Source organism: Mesoplodon mirus (genome assembly GCF_964341445.2).
Source record: "Mesoplodon mirus genome assembly, chromosome: 15".
Lineage (NCBI taxonomy): Eukaryota > Metazoa > Chordata > Mammalia > Artiodactyla > Ziphiidae > Mesoplodon > Mesoplodon mirus.
In genome coordinates, this window is record NC_138991.1 from 79,914,982 (window position 1) to 79,931,204 (window position 16,223).

Here is a 16,223-nt window from a genome sequence, read left to right on the forward strand (position 1 = left end):
TATGTCACTTAGCATAATGCCCTCACGTCCCATCCATATTATCACAGTGGCAGAATTTCCTTCACTTTTATGGCTGAATAATATTCCATTGTTTATATATATAAAACCCATTTTTTCTATCCATTCATCCATCAATGGACACTTAGGTTATATCCATATCTTGGCTGTTGTAAATAATGCTGCAGTGAACACAGGGGTGCAGATATCTATTTGAGATGTTTTTCTTTCCTTTGAATAAACACCCAGAAGTGTAATTGTTGGATCATATGGTAGTTCTATTTTTAATTTTTTGAAGAACCTTCACACTGTTTTCATGAATGACTGCATGGAAATAATCATATCAGTTTTTCCTATGATATCTTATTTATCTACCACAACACTTGGTATTTGATAAACATGCTAACCCCCAGAAAGCCCCAGGTGTCTGGGGAATCCTTCATTGTGCCCGTTTTAAAACATGTCCACAGATGCTTTGCTACTTCTCCCATCAAGAGGTGAAGTCTGCATGATTCCACTTGAAATGGGTGGAATTTTGTGACAGTTGCAACCAATCAGGGTACAGTGGTGGCAACACTGTGTCACTCCCAAGGCTGGGATAGAAAGGATAACACAGCTTCCACCTCTGGTGCACTTGGTCTTGGAGCCCTGAGCTGTCATGTGAGCAAACTGACTGTTCTGAGGCTTCCATAAGGAAACCCAAACTGGCCCCCATGGAAAGTCCCTGAGACCACAGGAAGAGGGAGAGATGTCTGGCCGGCCGGCCCTTAGCTGCTGGAACCCACACTATTCCACTGCCAGCCACTAACCAACTACAACCATATGAGAGGCTCCATGCCAGACCCCCTAGTTGAGCCATTTCAGAATTGTTGATCCAGAAAAGCCATAAAAATTAATAAAGCATTGTTGTTGTCTTAAGTTATCATGTTTTGGGGTAATTTCTTTCACAGCAATAGCCAATAAGAATTTGCATGTATATAAAGTATGAGGCTAAAGTAATGGAATTCATGATAAGCATGACAAACTTTATATATACAAATATGTGCCATTTCCTTCAATAAGTAGCCACACTGGGAAAGGTTTATTCATAATCATATTGTCTCTGTGATAGTGTGTCTCCGCACACTGATCTGTGACTTTGGGCATAATTCTTTCTCCTGTGGATCCATTGAGCAAGGAAAAATGGATTAAATTTTCTCTACTGTCCTTTTCATCTCTAAAAAATCTTGACCATTATACAAAATTCTTTGGTAACTGAGATACCTGAGAAATATGTTCCTGTCCTACATTTTCACTGTAAGGTATCTAGGACTCAGTTTGCATATTAAAATTATAGTAAAACTTTAAATATAGATATAAGCCATATAGGTAAAAAATGCCATTTTCCTACCATTTAAACCCTGAAAATAATTGTTTTATATAAAGAGATTATTAAGAGTAGCAAAATAAAAGAAAAATATACCTAGTGGAGTTATTATTTTAAATCCCTTGAAATTATATAAGTATTTTTAAGTGTATTTTCTTATTTATAGTGATATAAGATCATCTTTAGAAAGCACATTAACAGTCTTTATATGTTGTAGGAATATGGTAGATGGAATTCAGGAACTTGGTTTAACCATATGATCTTTGTTTTAATACTTAATTTAATTTTTGTATAAGTAACACATTCACATAATTTGAACATCAAAAATATTAGTAAACAGTGAAATGTCTTCTTCCCATATTTGGCCCTATCCTTGTAGTTTTCATAGGTTAACCACTGCTGTTAATTACTTGTTTATCCTCCCAGAGATATTTTATGCATATATTAACTAAAACAAATATGCATTCTTTTCTACACCTGTGGAGGTATTTTTACACTAATGGTACCATGCTTAACATTTCTGCATCTCTTTTCTTCCCTCTCTCCTTCCCTCCCTCCCTCTCTCCCTCCCTCCCTCCCTCCCTCCCTTCCTTCCTTCTCTCTCTCTCTATTTTGTTTCTTTCTTTTTCTTCCATAGTAATATATCCTGAATATCTTTCCATATTCATACATAAATACCTTCATTGTAATTCCAGAAGCATAATGTTTCATTGTATAAATGTACAATTGTTTCACTAGTCCCCTATTGATGGACATTTAGGTTGTCTCCAAGCATATCATCCACAGAATATATTCCTAGAAACAGAATTATTAAACCAAAAGGAGTCTACCTTTGTAATTTGGAAAGATATGGTTAACCACTCTCTCTGGGAATGGTGCCAGTTTGCATTTCATTGTATAGGCATGTTGGAGAAAACTGAACCATGACTGATGTTCATTTGTCTGGAAAATAGTGAATTAGACTACTCAGAACCTATAGCTTAATTCTTGATAGACATGTAGAAGAGGGATTGTATTTGAGAGCTGCAAAGAATCTTAGAGGCCATCTTATTCAACTCCTTTTAGGTTTTAAGCCCAAAGCCCAAAGAGAAGAATGACTTGCCCAAGGTCAACTGCTGGTTAGTGACAGATCTGGGACTTCTGACAATTATAATCAGATCTTAGGGCTTACAGTCTGGTGCTCTTTCCACACCAGAGGAAAGAAGGTAACTGCCATTCCTGCCTGATGCCGCTGCTGCTGATAATTAGCATTTCTTGAGTGTCCGCATGTACCAGGCATCAGATGAAACACTTCTATTTACATTATCTTATTTATACCATGGAATCCACAAATTCATGTGCAAGAAAATTGAATAAATTGAATGCATGTATCTCGTGTATCTCACATGCATACGTCCGCTCTGAAGATTGTATTGTGTTTAATAAAATGTAAATTAATACAAAGCATCATCGAAGTTTTAATAGCTGTTTTTCTCTAACTTGTTCTCAATCAGTGGATTTTGAAACTACTACTGTGAGAGGGTAGACCATAAGACTTTTGATATGAAAAAGAGGATCCTTATACTCAAAAGGCTTGAGAGCCACTTAACAGTGTTTAAAGTCCTTTTAACTGCACAGACATCATTCTGTACTCCATCGGTCTCCATTACAAGGTTAAATACTAATGATGCCACAAGCACAGAAGAGACCACAGAGATCATCTAAGCAGCTGATTCATTTTGTGGATAAGGAAACCAAGGCAGGGACCAATGAAAGGATGGCTTCATCTGGGTTACTCCACTAGTCAGGGCTGGAGCTGGAATCAGAAGGCAGGCCTCCTGACTGAATTTTATAACAGGAAAAGGGGGAACTCCTTGGTGTTACAGAGTCACCCACAAGTACCATAAACAATTAAAATAAGAAAATTTCCTTTCGAGCCTTACAGGTTTGTGGATCTGAGAGGTCATGATATTGGTTGATAATAACACTTGATCTTGGATGCTGTAAATTTAATACAGAGCATAACCAACAGAGATCAATATTTTGATGTTGAGGATGCTCTTTTATTGGCTGTTTGTCCTCAGACTTAAATTAAGTGGAGAAGTGAAGAAATGCAAGGAATAATTTTTCCAAAATTCCATGTAAGTTTTGTGGAGAAAGATGGCTAAGGGAGAAATAAAGGAAACACTTATTTATTATGTCATTACTTCCTGCCCTTATGGACTTCTCTCTCTCTCTCTTTTCTTCCCATTAATGCCTCTAAGCCCTGTGTTCACTTGGCAACAGTAGACACATCTTTATGACCTGGATAAGAGACATTTATTCTTGACCTTCTCCATCCACAAAATAAGGAAACCAAGGTCATATCCTGTTGCTCTTTTATATGGTATTTGATGGACAGAGGCACTGGGCATGAGGTTTAAGAAAACAAATAAAACAAAAAAAACCCCCAAAAAACATAGATTTCACCTTCAACACTGGCAAGGGGGGGTGCCAAAATTGCCCTGGAATAACAGGGCACAGGTTAATTTGTGGAAACTTAGGCCCATGAGGGACTCTGCAAACCCTAGGTTTAGTCAAATGTATTTTGGAAACATAGCACTCTGTGTTCATCACCCCCCTCCCTTGTGGAGACTCACAATTCATTGTAGCATCCTAAGTGTCCAGAGGAGCCCTACACTAAGGTAACCGACTGACTTAATATCACCTGGTGATCCCCAAATTTAATTGACCTTTAAACCCATATCTTACTGAACCTGTTTTGTGACATCCTGTTGCAATTCTTATTTGTTATTACAAAAAAAAATTTGTGTGTGTGTGTGTCTGTGTGGTTTTGTTTTGTTTTGTTTTGTTTCTTGCTAAATACAACCTAATCTCCCTTTATCCTCCCGTTCTATTAATATGTCGTAGCGGTTCTCACTTTAAAGCCAGGTTTGTCTGTGAAATAACATCTGCATAAACTCACTAATGAGGTTTCTGCCTATTTTGATCACAGGATATCATCTTCAACATTATCTAACAAGGGTTTAAATACTGTTTAAACTCGTTAAAAGTTGAAATCAACATTTGGGGATTTTCTCAATATTAAATAATACTCTCGACATTTAGCAGACAATTAACAAAGATCTTTCTATTAGTGATTTATTTTCTGCTATTTAAATTTCATATGCAATTTAAAACTATTCCATAGTCGCATTTTGGTAAAGTGTTCTTATTCTCTTGTTACTGTTTTTGAAATTAAGTGGAAATTAAGTGGTACCAAAGCAAGTCATTTATTTTCATTATAATATTCTAAGGACCAATTTTCTTTTTTGATCAAAGTTGATTAGTTATTGTTACTCACATCATTTAAATGAGTTTATAATCCAGGTAAACAGATAAGACTGAGAAGCAGGAGTTACAAGGCATTTTCAAGTAATTTGGATTAAAATTTGGTTTATTTCTTACAACCTTTATTGACTTAAAATGAGGACAGTTCTATTTAATTAAGTTCCTAAACTTAAATGTTTATGTATACCACAATGGCTGGTTTTATATGCCAAAACAAAAATTTTAATTTTGTGTTTTAAATATAAATAGAGGATGAAAAGTACAGATTGATTTTTGAAAATTTTAATATAGTGAAAAATAGAAGTTAAGTAATTATTAGGAACCATGATCCCCAGCATACCTCATGTGTGTGAGGATCAGTAGATTGCATTGTAAATTGGTAGGGATGTTTAAAAATTATTCCTTTTATAACACATATATGTGGAACCTAGAAAAATGGTAAAGATGAACCACTTTCTAAGGCAGAAATAGAGACACAGATGTAGAGAACAAACATATGGACACCAAGGGGGGAAAGGGGTGGTGGTGGTGGTGTGTTGAATTGGGAGATTAGGAGTGACATGTATACACTAATATGTATAAAATAGATTACTAATAAGAACCTGCTGTATTTAAAAATAAATTAAATTTAAAAATAACCCTTTTAGTGTTATTACTGATTATTATAACTTCTTTTGACATATTTCCAGAAACTTGCCCTTTTTTATTTGTACAATGCCTGATACTATTGTCTTATTTATAAGTAAGGTGATGTGTAACACTGGTGCTTCCTTCCCATGTCAATTCAGAATGTTCATTTTGTAGGCAACTATTTCTCAGTTTATTTCCCACTGAGGATTTGTCTTCTGCCAGCATGCCAATTATTCACACCTTATATTATAATCTGTTATGCTTGGATCTGACCAGTAGCGATGGAACAATTTACTGGTAGGGGATTCCTTTTCACAATCATCACCTGCCTGGAAAATTGCCTACTTTAAAAAGCTGTGCCATCTAAAATCTTTTACCAGAGAAGCATTTGCATCATCAGTATTTCTTAGCTTGCTTGTCTCCAAGCTCCAACACAAATACCTAAAATAAATAAAGCACCAATTATGTGAAAAGTGAAAAATATCTTGCTTATCCTATTTTTCCTTCCTTTTGCACTTACAGATGTTATCCATACCGTAGGACCAATAGCCAGAGGCCATATTAATGGTTCCCACAAGGAAGACCTTGCAAATTGCTATAAATCGTCTCTGAAACTGGTGAAAGAAAATAACATCCGATCAGTTGTAAGTACTTTTATGCTTCTTATTTCTTATTCTTTTTCAGCCTTTATATACTGGAAAATCAATCTTGTCCAAAATGAGGGTAGAATATCATTTCTATAATTCTAAAACTAAGTTTAACGACCTTAGTACGTGATGTAGTCTATCGGTTATCGTGACTCCACTCGTTTGTACGCCCTAAATATTTGCCTAATTGTTTTAGCATTTAAAAGTATAGAATCCCAGAACTGGAACCATCACATCTAATTTAGTTTCTCCCTGTTGCCATTATTTTTTGAAGAAAATGTTTGTGACTGTGTGTGTGTGTGTTTGTGTATGCGTTTTAACTTGAAAGATGTTATTCTTTTAGATTGATTTTGGTCTTGCTAAACGAATACTCTGTAGTTGGGTATGCCACATCCCTTCTTAGTTCTATCAATTTAGATGGGAGAGTTCAGAAAATGTGGATCTAATCTATTTCCTTAGCAGTAGGCTGAGATGAAAGGGGGTCTCCTCTAGCTGGATTTGGAGGTATTTATTCACCTGCTTTTCTTTTGCAACATGCCCTACATTTATTACATCTCAATTACACCAGTAAAATAAAACTATGAGAAAAATGAGAGTGTAAATACCCAATCGTAAGTTAATTTGGGCAGAATCCCTTGGGTTTTTCAGATAGATGTTAACCTTGCTGAAATCATGGAACAGGAAGATAGTTAAACACTTGACTTCTTAGCAGGCTGAATGAATCAGCATTGCTTGCGAGTTCACAGACGTGGTGGTTTTATTATTTGCATGAAGAAGCATTGAGAGTCAGACACATTTAGATAACCCTGGATGGTTGCTGTACTCATGCATGATTATAATTATGAAGTGCCTTTTCCAATGTGAGTTTGCTTAAAATAAGACAACTTTTTTTCAAGCCAATTATACTGCCTTTTACATCTTTGCCTACTTGTTAACAGAGCTAGATATTTTATTTGACTCTTTGATTTTTAAAAATTTTCTCTTTGCAAATGAATCAATAAGTTAGACACTATTTTGTCGTAGAGGAGAAAGCTGAAGTTCAAAGAGGGAGCAAAGTAAGCTACTAAACCAGTTGACTCATTTTGTTCTCTAAGGGAAATAAGAAAAATCAAAACAGGTGTGCACATTCTGGGAATAATTAAAATTTGGTCAGTATAGCTTATTGATTAAAAGAGGCAAATGGGGCTGAAGTGCTAAGAAAAATGGATATGTATAGAAGTTTCCAACTTGGGAAATATGGAGCTTGCGACCTAAAGAGAATTTGCTAACAAATTCACTGGCATCTCTAATGATTTTCTTGAAGTCAGTAAAAAGTAAGAAGAGACTAGCCCATTAGAAACAGTGTAAAAACATCACCCATCCTTTTAACAGAAAAAATAAACATCCCTAACTATGATGACCTTAAAATAATCACATCTGCTGTTACTGTACTTGCTACCATGAGGTAAAGAGTGGAAGAATTATCGACTAAGTTAAATTAACTTTTATCAGATGCCCTACAGTGTGATACTCTAGTCATCCTTAGGTTGGAATTAGGTCTATTCTATGTTACCATGTTTGATGATGATTTTGAGGGATTAATTACGTGTTACTTGGATAAAATTAGCACGTGAGGGCACTAAACTGAAGTCACTGAAATATTAGTAAATAAAAATGGAGATGGAAAATATCTGCAAAATATGAAGGAAAATGTCCAGCTAAATTAATCACCACGTTCTTACATGGTTGACTGGAGTTGCCATCAAATATCTTGTCTCATATTCTTTAAAAAAATCTGCCTTCCTTGCTTCTTTATTTCTTTTCTTTTTTTATTGAACAATATTGATTTACAATGTTGTATTGAATATAGTTCCCTGTGCTGTACAGTAGGACCTTGTTGTTTATCTTGTTTATATACAGTGGGGTATATCTGCTAATACCAAGCTCCTAATTTATCCCACCCCTTTGGTAAACTTAAGTTTGTTTTCTGTATCTGTGAGTCTGTTTCTGTTTTATAAATAAGTTCATTTGTGTCATTTTTTTGTACTCCACATATAGGTGATATCATATGGTATTTGTCTTTCTCTGTCTGACTTACTTCACTTAATATGATAATCTGTAGGTCCATCCATGTTGCTGCAAATGGCATTATTTCATTCTTTTTATGGCTGTCCATTTTGTATATGTACCACATCTTCTTTATCCATTCATCTGTTGACGGACATTTAGGTTGCTTCCATGTCTTGGCTATTGTAAATAGTGCTGCTATGAACACTGGGGTGTGTGTATATTTTCAAATTATAGTTTTCTCCAGCTATATGTCCAGGAGTGGGATTGTTGGATCATATGGTAACTCTATTTTTAAAGGAAGCTTCATACTGTTCCCCATGGTGGCTGCCTTTCTTTCATTTCTTGCAGGAGGAAATGGGGCTTTCTACTTTATATGGAATGTCATGTTCTTGATCAACACTAAAAAAAATAATTATGCTAATGTCATAAAATCCTTGTCATATTGGGGGAAATGGAAAATTCTTAGAAATGTTATCATGACTGGATACATCTTTTATTGTACAGGCTTCCACTTTATAGACATTACTATAGATGGGGAGAGATGTCTGATATCAAAATCCTGGTTAGTAAGATGGAAAATAAAGTTAACTTGAGCTCATTTATATGCATGTCAAAGAAATTTTCTCATAAACCCTTTTATCAGATCAGCTTAGTGTGACCATGGAAGAGTCATGTCAGTATTTTGTACCCTCCGTTTCCATATACAAAGAATCAGTAAATTATTACTGTCTAAATCATGAAGCTATTATGGGGATCAGTTGAAATAATGGATGTAAAATAACTGGAAAATGTATTCTCTATAAAAGCAGTTGATAATATTACTTCAAGTGTAACATATGTCCACAGTTTATGATTTGGCAAATTTAGGAGATTGAGATCATTCTTGCTTTGATATTCTGAAACCCAGACCTCTAGACATTATCATATCATTTCTTGATGTTTTTATACAGAAATAAATTATCATGAAGTACCCAGTTAGTATATTTGTAAAGGAAAATCTCAATTTTTTCTTCCTCCTATGTAGGGAAAACTCTCATTCTTCCCTAGTGTGTGTTCCTTCCCTGTGAGTCTCCTTTACTACTCACACAGAGCAGGTCACTCATGACATTTCTAGTCACCAAATGTGTGGAGGTTTTTCCCACACTAAGCAATTCTCTGCAACCCCACCTAGGTGTCCTATAACTTAACTCAGTTCTGACACTGTGTACCTGGAGATAGTGTCAGACCCCATAGATTCAGGGCTCAGCCCCACAAGACTGCCACCCCTCCCCCTCCATTCACACACGCCATTAAGATGCCAGTTGCAAGTTCAGGTTGTCACCTATGCTTCTGACCTACTAGCTATAGATTGGAAGGTCCAACGACCCTCTGCTTGGGTTCAATTAATTTGCTAGAGCGGGTCACAAAACTCAGGGAAACACATACATGTACCAGTTTATCAAAGGATGTGATAAAGGATTCAGGTGAACAACCAGATGAAGGGATACATAGGACGAGGTCTGGGTGGGCCCGGAGCACAGGAGCTTCTGTCCCCGTGCAGTTGGGGTGGGTTTTTATCCTCCAGGTGTGGATGTGTGCATCCACTGGAAGCTCTCCAAACCCCAGACTATTGAGGTATTACGGAGACTTACTCACATAGGCATGATCAATCATTAACTCCATTTCCAGCCCCTCTCCCTTGTCTGGAGGATGAGGGATGGGGATGAAAATTCCAAGCTTCTAATCATGTCTCAAGTCATCCAGAAGCCCACTCAGAGTCAATTCATTAGGACAAAAGATTCTTCTAGTGCTCTTATCACTTCAAAATTTACAAGAGTATTAGGAGCCCTGTGTCAGGCATGGGATCAAAGACAAATACTAAAACAAAAGATGCTCCCAGTGTTATCACTTCAGAAATTACAAAGGTTTCAGGAGCTCTGTGCCAGTAACTAGGGACAGAAACCAACATATATTTTCTATTATCTCATACTACTGTGTTTATTTAGGCAGTTAAAACTATTAATGTTGATGATAATGATTAATATCATCTTATTCATAATCATTAATAATATCATTGTTAGTATTACCAACTCATGTGTGTATTGACAGCACAGAACATGCCACAAACCTTTATTGCTCAGTAGATGCACTGAATTGAATTAAATTATACTAATCTTGTCACCACATGCAGCTGTGTTAAATTTGTAGTCTAATTTTTTTTTTTTTTTTTTTTTCTTTTTGCGGTATGCGGGCCTCTCACTGTTGTGGCCTCTCCCGTTGCGGAGCACAGGCTCCGGATGCGCAGGCCCAGCGGCCATGGCTCATGGGCCCAGCCGCTCCGCGGCATATGGGATCCTCCCAGACCGGGGCACGAACCCGTATCCCCTGCATCGGCAGGCGGACTCTCAACCACTGCGCCACCAGGGAGGCCCTCTAATTTTTAACTTAAAAAAATACTCTTACGTTATCATGGTTTCTTCCACTATGTGTTGTTTCACAATAAAGCTACAAAAATAAATAAGGAGTAACTAGCTAAGGTGGGGTAGCAGATGTGTAACAAAGCGGCTATAAGGCAGTGTGGTAAATGCCGTAAAGGGAATGTATTACTCTACTGGTCTGGATCAGCTAGGCTGTGCTACGCCTACAAATAACCTCAAAATCTTAGTGGCCTACATTCAGAGACCCTGGCGTATAGACATCACATTGTCTCTGGGCTCTGCTATTTGGAGCTGACAACCTCCTCAGCCATGGAATTTGCAAAATCGTGCATAAACCTTTTACTGTCTCAGATTAGAAGTGACAAACATAATTTCCGCTTCCATTTAATTGGCCAGAACTATTCACATAGTCCTGCCTACCTGCAAGTGGGCCAGGGAAATGTCTGTGAATAAGTGAAATATTTGATGGTACCACTTTTCTGCCAAAATGAAGCCAAAGGCTTTGGTGTCACAGCAGAGGAGAAGGGTCAGAGATATCTGCTTTACTCTAATTTCTCTGAAGTAATATATTCTTCAAAATTTTGCTGGCGGTAAACCAAATAATATGATCATATATTTATTTAATAAATAATAAGACCTACTGTGTTCCAAGACATTTTTCGATATCTCCTAAGACCTAGAGAATATAATGTTTACCTTCAAGTATATAATTTTTCTCAATCTCCCGACCATCCAGACAAATAAATAGACCAGATCGTCATGTCCATTGTATGATCTGAGAGTACTCTTGTTCTCTCATCACTTTTAAATATCTTCCCATGGAAGCCTGAAATTCTGTAATTAATCAGTAATTTATGATGGTCAGGAATTGTTCTTTCTCTGCAATTTTCCTTTAAAATGCAAATACTCAGGAGATCAGCAGATGATTAATTTACTAATACCTTAATTTGAAGAAATTTATCAAATTACTTTTCACTTTGGCAGGATAAATTAGAGGATAATAAAAGTACCAAGCACCTCAGCCTGAGGGAGAATTGGAAGGGAGGTTGGGAGAAACAGGAAACAAAGTGGGGTACAAAGAAATTTCACTGACCTTCCAGTTGTGCTAAAAGGAGATACTTTTTAAATAGAGAAGAAGGAAAAGTGAGTCACATAATTATCTAGAAAGAAGGTAGTTATTTGGTTACTGGATGTGATATTTGTGGATACAATATTTTGCTATGAAAAAAATAATATTCCTTTTATTAATTTAGAAGAGAAAATTTCCTTAAATTTTTCTCCTGTATCCATTCTTTTTGGTAACTTTTTTCAATATGTACCCACATGTTTGCTTTAGGTTGTATAAGAATAAAAATAAATTAATCAATAAATCTAATGGTTCATTTTACAGTGGCAGCTCTCTTCTATGAATTATTAATTAGAACAGCTTTATTAATACCAAGGATGTTTAAATTTAGGGTTTTAATCATGCAATCTTACCATAGAGAGTTTCAGGTGAAAAATCTGACCAGTCTTTCATGCGTCCTAGATGTGGTTTGTGCAAGTACCTTATTCCGTCCAACTTACTTCAAACATTGATTCAGTTATTTTCCTCCAACCATGAGTTCCCCTTGGGTAAAATTCAAATGTATGCAAATTTACTTTGGTATACATTCTTGACAACCTTGAGAATGTTGAGTCCAGTATAAGCAAAAAGTGTAAGTCACCATGTAGGGGATAATTAGAAATAGAATGAACTGGAAATGGGCATAGGAAAAAAAAATGAAAGAAAAGTCAAGGAGGGTGCAGATTTTCTCAGTAAAACATTGGAAAAGATAAAGGTAGATGTCAAAAAATAGATCCAGGTCTTAGAACCACAGTATTCTAATGCATGTAACTTGAGAAATGAATAATCAGTTGCTCATGAAGTCAAGCAACTGAATGGTTTTGATTTCTAGGACAATGTTATGTCCTGAGAACATGAAAAGGGTGTTGTGGCACTGGAGGAGGACTGAACATATACAGAATATCCTTTTGAATGTATATTAGCTAAAATATGCAAATGGAACTTTTTTGTATTGGTGAAACCTCAGGGGCAGAGGTAAGGTTGAAGACAAGAAGGAAAAATTTCTATGGAGAAAGGGCTGGTAAATAGAGGTTAATAATACTGTATCCATTATCACTAGATGCTGATGTAGAGTTATTAAAATACCATAGGTATTATCTTATATGTCATGCTGCTTTTATCATTTTTTAAGTGAAGATAGAAATATATTATAAGGATTTTTATGTTATTATTGACCTCTATTTCTCTCTCTCTCTTTTTTTTTTTTTTTACAATATGATTTAAAATTTCTCAATGACAAATTCTTTTACCACCAGGTTCAATTTTAGGAACCTAATCCATGCTGTTCAAAGTGATCTTTTCTCTCAACATCAGTTAAAAGGCACAAATTCATGTTTGTCAGTGATATTAGGTATTCAAGAAAACTCCTTTTACCTGACAAAATATAGTGTACCCAGTTTGGCATTCTTTGAGTGAAAACATGCAATAAAAAATAGATGTTTTTATTAAAATGAGTAGGATGTGAAAATAAACCAGATTTTACGTAGGTTAAAAAATGATTTTCCCACAAAGTATAAGGAATAATTGATATATGAATTTGGTAGTTTTCTGTGATTATGGGCAGACTAAAAGATAGTTGTTTGTTTGAATGGTGTATACCACTGTGGTTTCCATATGAGTGTGATGCTAGGTGATTTATGGACTGAAAACAATTGTAAACCTTCACTAGTAGGAAACATCCAATGCCCATAGAGATGCCTCAAAGCTAGATGATGTTCCCTCCATGAGTCATAAGTTTTGAGAAGTAATACTTTCCAGTGGAAGAGATGCTGGACCTACGGTACCTCTAGGCACTGTGGCAATAAGCAATTTTGGAATTCTGCATTTAATTGTTTCACTGTAGTGTAGGATTTCATTTTAAGACATAGTCAAGTGAATCTTATTTTTCTTACACAAGTTCCCTTCTGAGAGGGTTGCCATGGCAATGAGTTCTCAGCCTGAAATTCTTAAATGCTTGTTTTATTTCATTATCTGAGTTTCCATTATAGGCCACATCAATCACTGCAGTCCTTTCTACAAGAAGACTTCTGCAGCCTTAAAAAGCTGACCCTTTAATTTGTTACCTCTGCTCCTCCAACTAACTTGATATCACAGTTTTTTTTTTTTTGTAGTCAATGTGTATATCATTTTATTTATTTATTTATTTTGACATTGTTTGAGATTTTAATCTGAAGACAAACTGAAGTCATATTTTCAGTACTTTAAAATGGGATTAAATAATATAATTTTGTTATTCCATGTAGCTTCCATGCAAAATAGTGTATATGTCCCCATGTATGTATATATGTGTGTTTTTGTGTCTATATCTATATCTATAGAAATATATATATATTTATCCTACTGGATCTATTTCCCTGGTAGAACTCTAACCAGTACAGATTTTGGTATCCTTATATCTTTTTTGTTTATTTGTTTGTTTGTTTGTTTTCACATGTTTATTGGAATATAATTGCTTTACAATGGTGTGTTAGTTTCTGCTTTATAACAAAGTGAATCAGTTATACATATACATATGTTCCCATATCTCTTCCCTCTTGCATCTCCCTCCCTCCCACCCTCCCCATCCCACCCCTCTAGGTGGTCACAAACCACCTAGCTGATCTCCCTGTGCTATGCGGCTGCTTACCACTAGCTATCTATTTTACGTTTGGTAGTATATATATGTCCATGCCACTCTCTCACTTTGTCACAGCTTACCCTTCCCCCTCCCCATATCCTCAAGTCCATGCTCTAGTAGGTCTGTGTCTTTATTCCCGTCTTACCCCTAGGTACTTCATGACCTTTTTTTTTTTTCCTTAGGTTCCATATATATGGGTTAGCATACGGTATTTGTTTTTCTCTCTCTGACTTACTTCACTCTGTATGACAGACTCTAGGTCCATCCACCTCACTACAAATAACTCAACTGCATTTCTTTTTATAGCTGAGTAATATTCCATTGTATATATATGCCACATCTTCTTTATCCATTCATCTGTTGATGGACACTTAGGTTGCTTCCATGCCCTGGCTATTGTAAATAGAGCTGCAATGAACATTTTGGTACATGACTCTTTTTGAATTATGGTTTGCTCAGGGTATATGCCCAGTAGTGGGATTGCAGGGTCGTATGGTAGTTCTATTTTTAGTTTTTTAAGGAACCTCCATACTGTTCTCCATAGTGGCTGTACCAATTCACATTCCCACCAACAGTGCAAGAGTGTTCCCTTTTCTCCACACCCTCTCCAGCATTTATTGTTTCTAGATTTTTTGATGATGGCCATTCTGACTGGTGTGAGATGATATCTCATTGTAGTTTTGATTTGCATTTCTCTAATGATTAATGATGTTGAGCATTCTTTCATGTGTTTGTTGGCAGTCTGTATATCTTCTTTGGAGAAATGTCTTTTTAGGTCTTCTGTCCATTTTTGGATTGGGTTGTTCGTTTTTTTCTTATTGAGCTACATGAGCTGCTTGTAAATTTTGGAGATTAATACTTTGTCAGTTGCTTCAATTGCAAATATTTTCTCCCATTCTGAGGCTTGTCTTTTCATCTTGTTTATGGTTTCCTTTGCTGTGCAAAAGCTTTTAAGTTTCATTAGGTCCCATTTGTTTATTTTTGTTTTTATTTCCATTTCTCTAGGAAGTGGGTCAAAAAGAATCTTGCTGTGATTTATGTAATAGAGCATTCTGCCTATGTTTTCCTCTAAGAGTTTGATAGTTTCTAGCCTTCCACTTAGGTCTTTAATCCATTTTGAGTTTATTTTTGTGTGTGGTGTTAGGGAGTGTTCTAATTTCATACTTTTACATGTCCCTATCCAGTTTTCCCAACACCACTTATTGAAGAGACTGTCCTTTCTCCACTGTACATTCCTGCCTCCTTTATCAAAGATAAGGTGACCATATGTGCGTGCGTTTAACTCTGGGCTTTCTATCCTGTTCCATTGACCTATCTTTCTGTTTTTGTGCTAGTACCATACTGTCTTGATTACTGTAGCTTTGTAGTATAGTCTGAAGTCTGGGAGCCTGATTCCTCCAGCTCCATTTTTCGTTCTCAAGATTGCTTTGGCTATTCGGGGTCTTTTGTGTTTCCATACAAATTGTGAAATTTTTTGTTCTAGTTCTGTGAAAAATGCCAGTGGTAGTTTGATAGGGATTGCATTGAATCTGTAGATTGCTTTGGGTAGTAGAGTCATTTTCACAAAGTTGATTCTTCCAATCCAAGAACATGGTACATCTCTCCATCTATTTGTATCATCTTTAATTTCTTTCATCAGTGTCTTATAATTTTCTGCATACAGGTCTTTTGTCTCCTTAGGTAGGTTTATTCCTAGATATTTTATTCTTTTTGTTGCAATGGTAAATGGGAGTGTTTCCTTGATTTCACTTTCAGATTTTTCATCATTAGTATATAGGAATGCCAGAGATTTCTGTGCATTAATTTTGTATCCTGCAACTTGACCAAATTCATTGATTAACTCTAGTAGTTTTCTGGTAGCATCTTTAGGATTCTCTATGTATAGTATCATGTCATCTGCAAACAGTGACAGCTTTACTTCTTCTTTTCCAATTTGGATTCCTTTTATTTCCTTTTCTTCTCTGATTGCTGTGGCTAAAACTTCCAAAACTAGGTTGAATAAGAGTGGTGAGAGTGGGCAACCTTGTCTTGTTCCTGATCTTAGTGGAAATGGTTTCAGTTTTTCACCATTGAGGACGATGCTGGC

At 36.0% G+C, this 16,223-nt stretch overlaps 1 protein-coding gene across 4 annotated transcripts in view; it reads left to right on the forward strand.

Annotated features, from left to right (window-relative positions):
- MACROD2 (mono-ADP ribosylhydrolase 2) overlaps positions 1-16,223 on the forward strand; it is a 1,980,208-nt gene that overhangs the window by 1,137,867 nt on the left and 826,118 nt on the right. For all 4 annotated transcript variants that reach the window (XM_082645906.1, XM_082645907.1, XM_082645909.1 and 1 more), the window contains exon 6: positions 5,825-5,946. In XM_082645906.1, coding sequence (XP_082502032.1) covers positions 5,825-5,946 — 122 coding nt within the window. The remainder of the gene's footprint in view (positions 1-5,824; positions 5,947-16,223) is intronic.